Below are 13,256 nucleotides of genomic sequence, written 5' to 3' on the forward strand. Positions count from 1 at the left end.
CCGCCAAAAGATTTAAAGGGGAAAATCACGTGCAATTCGTCTCAAGATTAAAAGCGAATTTAGAATATTATTTGGAACTAAGAAAAGTGAAAGATTTCGCGACCCTTTGTGAACTAATTGTAACCGATAAATTAACCAGCACTCTTGACAAGGACACCTCCGAGCACATTTTGATCAAACAAGGCTCCGACTGGTTAAAACCGCTGATGTTAGCAAAAGAAATAGACATTTACTTTCGCGCAAGAAATAAAAGTTTGTTTTGGGAAGAGAGTAGATATACACATGACTACAGCTCAAGGCCGCGCGTCAATAATTCCCGCTAAAATAATGATCATGTACACGGTGGAAATATTGATAGGAAAACTTGTTTTAAATGTAATTCTACATCGCATTTAATAAAATTCTGTCCCCAAAATGTTGATGCTAGACAACATAACAATCAGGGAAGATCCCATAACTCAAATCCTGTAAACTCCATGTTAAAATCAAATGAAATTCCACAAGAATTAATAATCGCTGAGTTGGAATACGCAGATATTATTGTAAACGACGTTCCTATTAAAGCTTTGGTTGATAGCGGAAGCGTATTAATGATTATTAATCCTAATTATGTAAAGAAATTAAATTATGTAGGCCGTAGCACAAAAATTAAATTAGCGAACAGTTCAATTGTCAGTCTTCCGTTAGTGACGATAGATATTAGTCATGTTAATAAAAAGTCAGAAGTGAAAAGAGTTTTAGCAGCTGCTGATACTAATATTTCTTTTGAATGCATTTTACCATCTAATAGCTATTTAGATCTTAAAAATACTTTTCCCAATAAAAATGATAATAATTCAACTTCTCTTCTAAATGAAAATAAAAGTATTACTACTGGTTCGAAAATAAATGCTGACTCTGAATTTTATTTACAGAGTGATGATATACCTTTGAATAAAGATAAATCTGTTGATGTTAATTTAATAACTGATACTTGTTTTGAACAGAGTTTTTCTGATGTGAATTCTGAATGGTTAGTGAAGGAAGTATGCACAAATGTTTTAAATGTTTATTCTGAAAATGATTTTGATATAGGGTATTTATCTGATAAAAAATTGAAACATCATGTAATTAATTTAATTTCAAATTACTCTCCAAATAAAATCCGAACTACAGATTTGCAAATGTCTATTATTTTAACTGATGACATCCCTGTGACTTCACCGGTTCGTAGACTTGCTCCCATAGAAAAACAACAAGTTACAAAACAAATCGAGGAATGGCTTGCCCAGGGTATCATCGAAAAAAGCTATTCTGATTATGCGTCTCCAATTGTCTTAGTGAAACGTAAAAATCGCGAACCCAGACTGTGTATTGATTTCCGTTCTTTGAACAAAAAAACAATCAAAGATAAATTTCCTCTACCAAATATAGAAGATATTTTTGATAAGTTACACTCAGGCAAAATTTTCTCCACATTGGATCTCAAAAATGCTTACTTTCATATTGATTTGACTCCTGGTAGCAGAAAGTACACGGCTTTTATTAGCCATGAAGGATTATTCCAGTTTAAAAAATGTTGTTTCGGACTTACGAATGCACCTGCTATGTTTCAACGTTACATTCAAGTAATTTTTCAAGAGTTAATACATGACGGAACTTTAATTGTTTACTTGGATGATATTATCATCCCCTCTCAAACCATTTCTGAAGGTATTCAAAAATTGGAACGTGTTTTACACTTAGCCTCTGAATTTGGCCTACAGTTAAATCTAAAAAAGTGTCAGTTTCTGAAAGAAAAAATTAACTTTCTTGGTTAAGTAATCGAAAATGGACAAATTAGGCCATCAACTGAAAAAACATCAGCGGTACTAAATTTTCCACAACCACGTAATGAAAAACAAATCCTAAGTTTCTTGGGTTTAACGGGATATTTTCGGAAGTACATTAAAGATTATGCTTTAATAGCTAGACCTCTAAGCGATTTGCTTAGAAATGGTGTAAAATTTGAATTCGGTCCCTCTCAAATAAAAGCGTTTGAGACCCTTAAAAGAGCATTATCGCAAGATCCAGTTTTACATCTGTACAAACCAGGTTCCAAACTGGAACTCCATACAGATGCTTCCAAATTAGGTTACGGTGGAATCCTTCTTCAAGCTGACGACGATGATAATTTACATCCCATAGCTTATATGAGTAAAAAAACAACACCTCAGGAAGAAAATCTTTCGAGCTATGAACTAGAAGTTTTAGCTGTTATTAAAGCATTAACGAAATTCCGTACTTACATTTTAGGAACTAAAATTAAAATTGTCACTGACTGCTCTGCGTTCAAACAGACTATTACTAAAAAAGAATTAATTCCTAAAATAGGGCGTTGGGTTTTATTCCTCGAAGATTTCGATTATGAGACAGTACATCGCTCAGGTAGTCAAATGCTTCACGTTGATTCACTTAGTAGATACCCAACAGTCATGACTGCACTTTGTGATGATTCAACAGCGCGAGTGCAAGTGGCACAGATGTCAGATGAATACATAAAAAAATTGAAAGAATTATGTAAAGATAACAACCAAGTTGATTTCGTGGTACAAAATAACATTCTGTATAAATGTCAGGACAACCGTCGTTTGCTCGTAATACCTGAACTAATGAAACACGAAATAATTAAGAACGCGCATTCAAAAGGGCACTTCGCCGTGGAGAAAACTAAAAACATTATCGAACGTGACTATTTTTTCCCGAATATGCAAAAAAGTATTGAATCGGTAATACAGAACTGTGTCGAATGCATCCTAGTCAACCGGAAGCGTGGTAAACCTGAAGGGTTCTTACATCCTATTCCGAAGGAAAACTTTCCTCTAAGTACTTACCATGTTGACTTTATTGGACCCTTAGTGTCAACCAATAAAAATTATAATCATATTCTTACTATAATAGATGCATTCTCAAAGTTTGTTTGGTTATATCCTGTTAAAGGTGTAACTGCAAATGATGCAATTACGAAACTGCAATTGCAGGAAGCAGTGTTCAGAAATCCTATGCGCATCATCACGGATAAAGGTTCCGCATTTACCTCCAAGGAATTTACAAACTATTGCGCGAATCAAAATATTAATCACATTCAAATTACCACATGAATACCTCGAGGAAATGGACAAGTGGAAAGGGTTCATGGAACTCTTATCCCCCTGCTTGCCAAACTTTCCATCAATGATCCCACGAAATGGTACACTCATGTTCAAGCAGCACAACGTGTATTTAACTCTACTGCTCCACGGAGTACAAAATTTACTCCTTTCGAACTCATGATCGGTGTGCAAATGAGGCATAAAAATGACCAGAAAATTCTCGATATCCTACAGGAAAAATATGAGCAAATGGTCATCGACAACCGCGAGGAAATTCGCGAAGAAGCGCGACAGAATATCTTGCGCCTTCAAGAAGAAAATAAAAGAGCTTACAACAAGCGCAGGAAGAAAGCTACTCAATATAATCCAGGTGACTTAGTGGCCATACAGAGGACCCAATTCGGCAGTGGTTTGAAGCTTCGCCCGAAGTTCCATGGTCCCTATCGCATGACAGCGAAGAAGCCACACGAGAGGTACCTAGTGGAGAAAGTGGAAATCCACGAAGGCCCCAACCATACCTATACAGCAGTAGATTATATGAAGCCTTGGTCTACAACTGCATAAAGCATCTACTTTACAAAATCTAAAAATTTTGCAAAAATCTAAAATTTTCTTTTTTGAGTTTTTCAGATTCTTTCTCAGATTGACGAGGACGTCAAGATCATCAGGACGGCCGATTGTAGTGTACGGAGCGTCCCCCTAGCGGCGTTAGCGGTACGGAGCGTCATCCTAGCGGTGTTCCCGGTACGGAGTGTCATCCTAACGGCGCTAGCGTCGTCTCTCAACAGCCAATAAGAAGCTATCTGATTCCCGCTCTAAGAACTGTGTTCGGTACTGTACTAGCGTCCATCGATGTAAAGCGGCCCAGCCGTTCGTCCAGATCATTAAATTTGTTTATGTTTAATTAGTGTGTGATTCTCTTAATATGAGCCATCTCTACGCATTAATCTCAACCGGGCTTTCCCCTAGGGCCCGTGAGAGATATTTAATTTGATGTATAATCCAATTAGTAGAGGCCTTTTTTTCGAGCTAGAGTTAACATACCTCTACATATATATATATATATATATATATATATATATATATATATATATATATATATATATATATATATATATATATTCATAATAGTCACAAAATGCGGCTTATTTAAAATAAGTATTTTCAAATCAGCTGCAATTATTACATCAAGATTTAGATGAATTATCTTAAAGTAGTACTAAACTGAAATAATATTAAGTTTCATGATCATTATATAGCAATTAACCGTTAGCCGGGTAATTCATTTATTAATTTATATTTATATCGTTTTGCATTGGAATATTTCGTCATACCAATTAACAGGTTACGAAGATAGAAATCTAATAAGTTTCAGGCATCATTTGAAGAACTCACAGATAAAAAAATTTTGTATTTCCCGAAAACTGTAAATTTTTTATGATCCTATTTATTTTTTATAACTGACTAACAAATGTTTTAAGTTATATAATAATTAATAATTTATTTTATAATATTAACCCTTAACTGGGGAGGTGAAATTTTAGGACTTAACTGGGGAGGTGCGATCTACGAGACCGCATTTCATTTACATTCAAATAAAATTTTTTAATGGATGTATTAGTATGAAAAACTGCCAATATATTTTCCAGATATTTTTCTTGATATATAGATATGTTTTAGAAATTTTTCAAAATATATTGTCATTGAAAAAAAGGTAAATGCGTTGGAACATACATATTCTTCTCAAACTGTTACAATAAATAATATTCTAGAAAAAGCATATTACTTTTTAAATCATATTTATTTTTGCAGTATATGAAGGTATATAGTAGACAATATAATATGAAATTCAACAATTATATGAAAAATAAAAAAATGACAATGGGTAAAATTGGCCCTTTTTTTATCGTCTTGTGTGACTTTAATAGCACGGTTTTCTAGGGCATTTTAAACATACAGGTTAAGAACTAGTATAAAAAACAACCTATAAATTCTGTCTATATATCTCTTGGTATATTAATATATTTATTAAATTTTTTCAAATTACATTATCGCTAGAAAAATTAATTATGTTTGAACATACATATCAGAATCAGTTGAATGGGAACTTTCATCGAAACACTTTTCTGTACAATTATCCTTATCACTAAAATCTCTTTCTGCTTCATTTAAAAGTGTCTGGAGCACTGCTTCACAATAGGATCAGTAAACTGGATGATATTTCAGGGACCAAGTTTTAGCGTCATCTGCTAAGCCTTGTTTATTACTGGAACACTAATAGGGAGGTGCGGTCTTAGAGACCGCACAAAAACAAATAACTGAATTATTTTAAAAAGCATCCGCTGAAATCGGTTGAAAAAGTGCACGTGTATTGAAGGTCACAAAACAGAAAGCTACAGAGTCAATCCATTCAATTGAGCTAAAAATAGAACAGGGGTGACCGAAAAATCCATCGCTAGCGGTCTCACAGACCGCACGTCCCCAGTTGAGGGTTAAAAATAAATACACTTGAAAATGATCGAAAACCATAAATTTGATCTAAATTGTATATACATATATGGTATGATGGTATATGGAATCTTTATTTTTTTCCTTAGGAATTCTTTAAGGAATATTTTTGACTTGTAGGGCATAATGAATCATGAAAAAATGTCATAGAAAATTATAAACACAAGCGTTTTCAAATAGAATCGCTCTCAGGTGACATTAGATTTCAAATTAGGCAAAAAATTAATGACAGTATTTCAAATTTCATTTTTTTATATCTAATACACAGGTGATGAAAAATAACTGAAAATAAAAATGCTTACTTAAGATATTTCTAATTTTTTAGAAATAATATCATCATGAAAATCAAAATTTGTAATTCACCTACTTTGCTTCCATTTAAAGAGACAAACATACTCAACAAATATCATTTGACAATTGTAGCTCTGAGTAGACTGTATATCTGTGATAAAACTATTAAGAACTTTTTCCATGACTTTCAGACAGAACTATTGATTCTCCAAGGAAATCGATGTTATTGCTTAGTTGCGGAGAATCTGACAGATTTCGTTATCGTTTACGTGGGACTATCTTTACCGAACTTAGTTCTTCTCTGTTATTAGTATTATAGTTAAGTACCAAGACTAAGAGCTCTCATAGGGTTTATTTGGCTTAATAGCCAACTACTCAAGAAGTGATCCTATGGTTGAGTTAATTTGTTTTATCTTTATGTCCGCTTATATTAGCTTAAAGCATTTTTCCAAGATAATGCATTTTTGCCATTGTGTTATTTATGTAGATAATGATAACTTATTATTCATTTATTTCTTTCAATACAATAATGCTACACAAATAATTAAAATCAATTGACAGGGTACCAAATATATCACTGTCAATTGAAAACAAGCAGTTTTATTTTGCTGGTAGAGCACCTATAACTTCCATATGGAATTTATTTTAGATTCTATGATGTTTTGATCGGTTGTTCACCTTTTATTGAGAAAAGTCTCGTGGAATCCAAGTGGGGCAAGTGAGGGTCTCTGGCAGAACAGAATATAGTGAGCGTGTGTCTTCAAGAAGCCAGCTCAGGATGGTTTTCTTCTCAATGAACTTATGAAGCTAGTTTTTGATTTCAAGCCAATGTATTAATATACCTATGCAAATGCGTAAATATACAAGGTGATCAAAATTAAAACACCCCTACTCTGAACTATCTATGGAGCGAACTACTCAGTGTAAAGGCTCTGAAATTGGTGAACATATTATTCAAGACATGGAAAGACGGATTAAAAAATTAATTCCTGAAACACGGATAGATGGTGGTGTATAACAGAAAACATGCTAAAAAGATACAAATAATCACAAAACAAACATGAGGTATGGAATTTTTCCTGTCATTGCCATTGGAATTGTTGGCAACCTAACCATCTCGTTATACACATCTTAATCCCTTCGATTTTTATCTTTGGGAATACTTAAAAAATCTTGTTTACCGATGATGTCTAGTAACCTCGGCAGCAGATTTGTAAGACAGTATCACTGTGCATGTGAGAAGCATCTCAGTGGAGCAATTAGAATCAGCAGTTGAACAAGCTGGTAATTAATCATCGATAAGGTCCTTGTGTTTGAATACTTGATATGTTCTAATAAGATGTGTTACAAATGTGTATTTTGAGTCTTTTCAGCCAATTTTTTGCTGTACAGAGCCATTGTACAGTTTCTGAAACTAGTTTCCTTTCGCGTAATCCGTCTACCCATGTCTTGAATAGTACGTTCACTAATTTTGGAGTCTTTACACTAAGTAGTTCGTTGAGTAGCAAAAAAAATTTAATAGTCTAGAATAGAATCTACCTTTTGACTTTGTTTTTACATTCATATATCAAGGTCATGTGTGAATTCAAGGTCACAAGGTCATGTGAGGAAAATTAGTGTGGCGCCAATCATTTTGAAATTAGAGCAGAAATAAAATGAAGGTAGGGAACTTTATTCCCATACTTGTAGGGTTAATATTTAATTTTAGATTTTATCTGTATTAACTAAATAATATTCATTTTTTATATATTTCAAAATATAATTTTTTCGATAAAGAACAAGAATTTAAGCTTTCCTCACGCAAATTATTAGATATTCTTCAAATCCTTTAAATATATTGAACAATTGCTAAAGCCATTGTACCTAGATACAAATTTTCATTATTAACTATCATAATAAGTTATTTAAAATAAGTTCTCATAGTTGAAATTACAAAGCTGAATTTAAGGAAGACGACTTTGAAAATTTCCTGAAGATGTTAATTAATTATTTTAAAATACCTTATCACGAAAAATTGGAAGGCAACAACTTTGTCTACTGGGAATAAATTAATTAATTTTCTCTTGAAAGTTCGTATTAATGTTACTGATTAGCTTTTATCATGAATTTATGAAATATAAGCTACCTAAATTGAAATTTTGTTAATTAATGGTACTTGAATAAACATTGTAGGAGTAACAGGAAATGTAAGAACTTCGTTTTAAATAAAATGATTGGTTTTTTAATCGAATTACCTGTTGGCAAAAAACTGAATTTATCTTGTGATGTTTCAAACTTTCAAAATAAATCTATGCATTTTTCCTCTTTTACTTTATTTCTATAATTGCTCTTTGCAAAATATTAAACTGTCTAATTTTTAATTTTCATAATCATTTTTTGTTTTAAAATTTAATTTGTTAAAATGTTTAATGAAAATAAAAGCGATACCTCATTAGTGATGCTCTAATTAGTCATTTGATATCGTAAAGATATACATGAGTTAAGGAAAGAATTTCTATTAATTTAAATCAAAGGAATAAAGGTTTACATTTTTCAAAACTCGGAATTTTGTTGGCAATTATCATTTTAAATCTAGCGTTCATTAAAATTGAATTTTATTGCGATATCACTTTCATCTACCGTTTTCTCAGACATAACACCTCATTACAATTATCATAATTACTTTGGAGTTAAATCCGCCTTGACGAAGTGTCCCGAGCATTTAAATGATCATATTGCAATAGTGCGGGGGCGATATTTAAAGTTGATCCCTAATGGCATCACAATTCACGCAAGGTAAATTCTGTTCCATAGGGTGGTGAGTCATTGAAGTAGAACTAATTCGAGTCACAAAATTTATGAACTCCAAAAGTACGCGAGAGTTAAATATCTGCATATTGAAATAACTTCCAAGGGGGTGTTAGAATTTTCATAAGATGAAATCCATTAAATCATATTATTTCGTTCTGATAATTAACAAAGTATTCGAATGTAACTCAGCACTAACTTATTTTAATCATATTTTCTATTTAAAAAAGATACTTAAATGCCGGGTAACCTAATTTTGATTTTGAAATTAGATGGCCGTGGCTTGATACCTGACTCCATTGTAATTTTTCTGAGTATTCATTATTCTTACATGATAAAACTATAAGAATCGGACTTGCTGGTGTGGTGTGAAACATTAGAGAGTACTCAAGAACACGCCATTGTTATTAATATACTTCAAGTTCACTTTTTATGCAGAAAAAGAATTTCCTGACTATCTTTTTTGAATAGTTTTATTCACCTGCGAAAAAACAATCAAAAAATAAAATGGTGAAAGCTGATATATCACCTAATCTAACTGATATTTGATCTTCACAGCGTGCTTAATAAAATACAAACAAACTTCTTTTCTCCTGTTTTTCCTCACATCCTTATTTTTTGTGAAATGAATACCTCCTGGAGCATGTGCAAATACTTGTGAGTGTTCATATCTCAGAATAAACAATGTTATGAACATGAAAGATTTATTTATTCATACGTATCTGACAAACAAATTATAGCTATAATTATTTCGAAGCTAACCGCTATGAATGGAATTTTGTAATATCAAATGGGCCTTTTATCTCCAAATAAATATACTTCGTAAAAAAAATCACAATTTTTGTAATAAGACTTTTAAGTACTAACTAAAAATATGTCTTTATGCAAAGTTACTTTTTTATATAATTCTTATGCTTTTAAAATATTCTGAATAATTTTCATCCGGTTAAGGGAAAGTCAGCCATCTAACTCTCCGACCCGCCATGAAGGCACATGGATTTAAACCATAAAAACTGAATGACCGGACCGCCGCAACAGCAACATTGGCGGGAACTGTGGTTGAGTCCTAAGGACCGTCACCGGTCACGGTACAACCCTCCCCGAATGAAGTACGTCCCGTCATCGATGGGAGGAGTCAGATCCCCCATCTATTAGTGTACCCTCCAGGGTGGCGACTTCCAACCACCATGCCTTAAGCATTTCATCCTTATTTTGAGGTCCCTCCAAGGGAGTTCCGGTTAAGGGTAATAAAAGTTTTTAGAAACTAAAAAAAAGAAATGCATGAAATTTTAATTTTTTAAAAAGTAGAGTAAAGAAACAGATAGATTTATGGCAATGCATAATTTCAGTTTAGATTATGCTCAAGATATTTAAATCTAAGTATTAACCTCTGTTTTTACTAAGAGTTGTAAACTGCTTAAAATTCGTATTTTATCCAAGAAAAATTAATTATATAAAGGTTGTATAAAAATGTTTTAGTTAACATTGATTTATTTTATTTCTTCTGTATCTACGTAACGTTCAAAATAATTTAATGCAATATTTTCTTCTTATTACTGTCTAACATTCTAATCTCTAATTCTAAAGGAAATTGAAAAACTAAAAACTGCTTTACCGCTTTTTAATGTTTCTAAAAATTATGAGAAATTTCAATGGTTCCAAGCAAGAATAGCTGATTTTGGAATATAGTTATACATATTTTTTAGCGCTATCTCCTTATATGCTGCAGGAAGATAACTAATCCTTATCTCATTTCGAGCACAAAGAAAACAAAATTACTTAATGGCTATGCTTATTGCTATTCTCTTAGTTTTTTGATCAACAATTTCTTCATTAAATCTTTGCATTAATAAGTTCTTGAAATATAGGGTTCTCGTTTTTTCAAATTAGTTAATAATTTTTTCCTATATAATATTTAGAATTAACCTAAAATGGTTAGTTTTTTTTATTATTTTTTACAATGTTTTGTCTATTACTCCAGAAATATACCACATGGCTGTAAAAATAAGCTCCAATCGCTATTCAAGAAAATATACAGAATCCTATTAATAATTTTTTAAATTGTATATGGTAATCAAGATGATTTCCGCTGTTACTTGAAGAAATTATCAAGTAGTCGCCACTTTACATCTTACAAAGTATTATTACATGCATAAATAATTATCAAAACCTTTGCAACGTTTAAAATTAGTACTGAACCGTAGTAAATCTATATCTCACCCAAATAATAAGAAAAGAAAAAAAAGTAAATATTATTGGAATTTAATTTTATCTTCACTTTCGATCGCTTCGAGTAGCTCCTATACTTAACAAATTTATTCAACTTATAATATTTTAACATAATCTTATTGAAAATTACAATTAAAATGCTTGAATGGTTGAATTTGTTGACCTTAAAAATAAGTAAGGCCAACAAATTTTGCAAAAGTTTTATTTTCTTCAACTAAAACTTTTCTGATAAGAAGGTAAAACAAGACTAATTTTTATGAGTGCACAATCATGTTCTCATTAAATAACGGTTTTCTGACCAAATTAATTTATTAATTAAACAGAATCAGTTACAATAACGGTCATAATTAGACTGGAATGTTCCCAATTAGCCAGAGAATATGCGAGAATTGCAAACATGTATTTTGGCCTCTGATTGCAGTAATATACTGGTTCTAAGAGAATATATTTGAAATCATAAAACATTACTGTTTATTGAATCAGAATTCAGTTTGCCACCCTCTCTCTCTCTCTGTTTTTCTCTGTTGTTGGATACAAGGTATGCTATACATACTTTGCTCTACAATTCCAATGACTGTATATCCTTTTTGATGCGCCCCTTGACTCACTTCTATGTAATTCTCATAGCACTTATATTTTTATTAGTATATTTGCTGTTCTTTGATGTCTGAAAATGTATCGACATTTCATGACTGGGAAAGAATCACTTTATTTCATTGGACCCAACAGCAGAATTTTGTGTATCCACGATAGGAATTGTGATGCATTGATGGCTGTATCCACCGCATGTACGAACCAGAGGAACGAGCCATAAGACTGATACTAGCCCCGTATCCATTTCAGAAAAAAAAAAATAGAAAGTTAGTTTCAATGCACAATAGTGGATGACTTTGACAAAAATTAAAATGCCGTGAAGATTTTATACAGTTATTTGGAAATATAAAATCTTTTCTTTCAGAAGTATATTTCTAAAGAATTAATTTTTCAATATTGTCTTTAACTAACAGCTTTTAAAAGAATGGAATTCACAAAGAAATATACTGGAAATTTAAAAAAATAGGTGATAAATCCCAATAATTAAATTTCAATTTTAAAATATTCAAACTTGTGTACTTTGTTTTGGAAAAAAAAAATATAGGTCCAAACAAAAAGAAAATTCTAAAAATAATCCTCCTTATAAAATTACCTGCATGCTAAAAAACAATAAAATCAATTATTATTCAAAATTACTTGCCTGAAGTGTTATTTTAAAGGTTAAAATATGCGAATACATCTTTTTTAATTACCTTTTCTTCTAAAAGTAACGCAACTCATCAGCAGAAATCCATATTCATGAAACGATGGCTACCTATTGTGAGAGTGATTTTTTTTATCGCTTTTATGATGTCTAAAAGGAAATTTTCAGTTTAGAACTTACAATTACTTTTACTTTTGTATAAAGACGAAAATTTAATTTAAACAGAAAAAAAAATATGAATTTGAAATTTTAAGTTGCATAAACTTATTTTGTGATATCGGTATATAATTTGCTCTAAAAAGAGATGTTTTAACAAAAAAAGTTAAAATATTGCATTTATATGTATAATTTATTTTTGAAAAGACACGAGTGTTTTGTAAGATTTTCCTTATTTCCTGCTGCAAAGTTTAAAAGGCAACGTTCTAAAAATCTAAAAATGCTAAGATATTCAATGATTGTAAAGATCTGTTTGTGAATCAACATCAACTTTATCCCTCCAATGCGAAATACCTGAAAATTTGCTTAAGATATTACCCTTTGATTAAATTGAAGTTTATGTAATTTAATAAATGTTTTTTTAAAGTATGGTGAGAACTTTAATCGCATAACTACAGTTTCAAAGACTTTTCAGGAGACCCATCTACAATTAGTACTCAAAATAGGGGTTATTAATGTATAAAAAATAAAAATAAAAATGTTCTCACCTTTTTTTTATTACTGAAAATAACATTTTCCTTGTAAGGCTATTATATTACCAAGTTTGTAATATTAATTAGTCTGTGTTAAATTGTGTTAAAACCTTGATGTGCTGATTACAGCAATTTGATTCCTGATTTTTGAGTTGAATTCTGATACGTAAAAAGTAGTGGGTACGAAAAAAAAATGCATATAATTAATAAACTGCCATTAAGCTTTAATGTGCTTATATGTGTGTTGCTCCAAATAAAATGGTTTAGATATCAAATTAATTTACCATAATAATGATTTAGGTGACTAAAAAATGTAGAGAGCTTGGTACGCCACCTCCACTTCAAGATGTACATTTTATCAATTATAAACCAAATATTTCTAAAGAATGTCTGTTTTAATATATG

The 13,256-nt window shown here is 31.3% G+C and overlaps 1 protein-coding gene across 1 annotated transcript; it reads left to right on the forward strand.

Moving 5' to 3' along the window:
- The first annotated feature begins 1,163 nt into the window (after positions 1-1,163).
- Positions 1,164-3,674, forward strand: LOC129987539 (uncharacterized). The gene is made up of 4 exons (XM_056095507.1): positions 1,164-1,326; positions 1,948-2,615; positions 2,934-3,042; positions 3,130-3,674. The coding sequence occupies exons 1-4, from the start codon at positions 1,164-1,166 to the stop codon at positions 3,672-3,674; spliced, it is 1,485 nt and encodes a 494-aa protein (XP_055951482.1).
- The last annotated feature ends 9,582 nt before the right edge of the window (positions 3,675-13,256 follow it).

This window comes from Argiope bruennichi, chromosome 10 (assembly GCF_947563725.1).
Source record: "Argiope bruennichi chromosome 10, qqArgBrue1.1, whole genome shotgun sequence".
NCBI classification, from domain to species: Eukaryota; Metazoa; Arthropoda; class Arachnida; order Araneae; family Araneidae; genus Argiope; species Argiope bruennichi.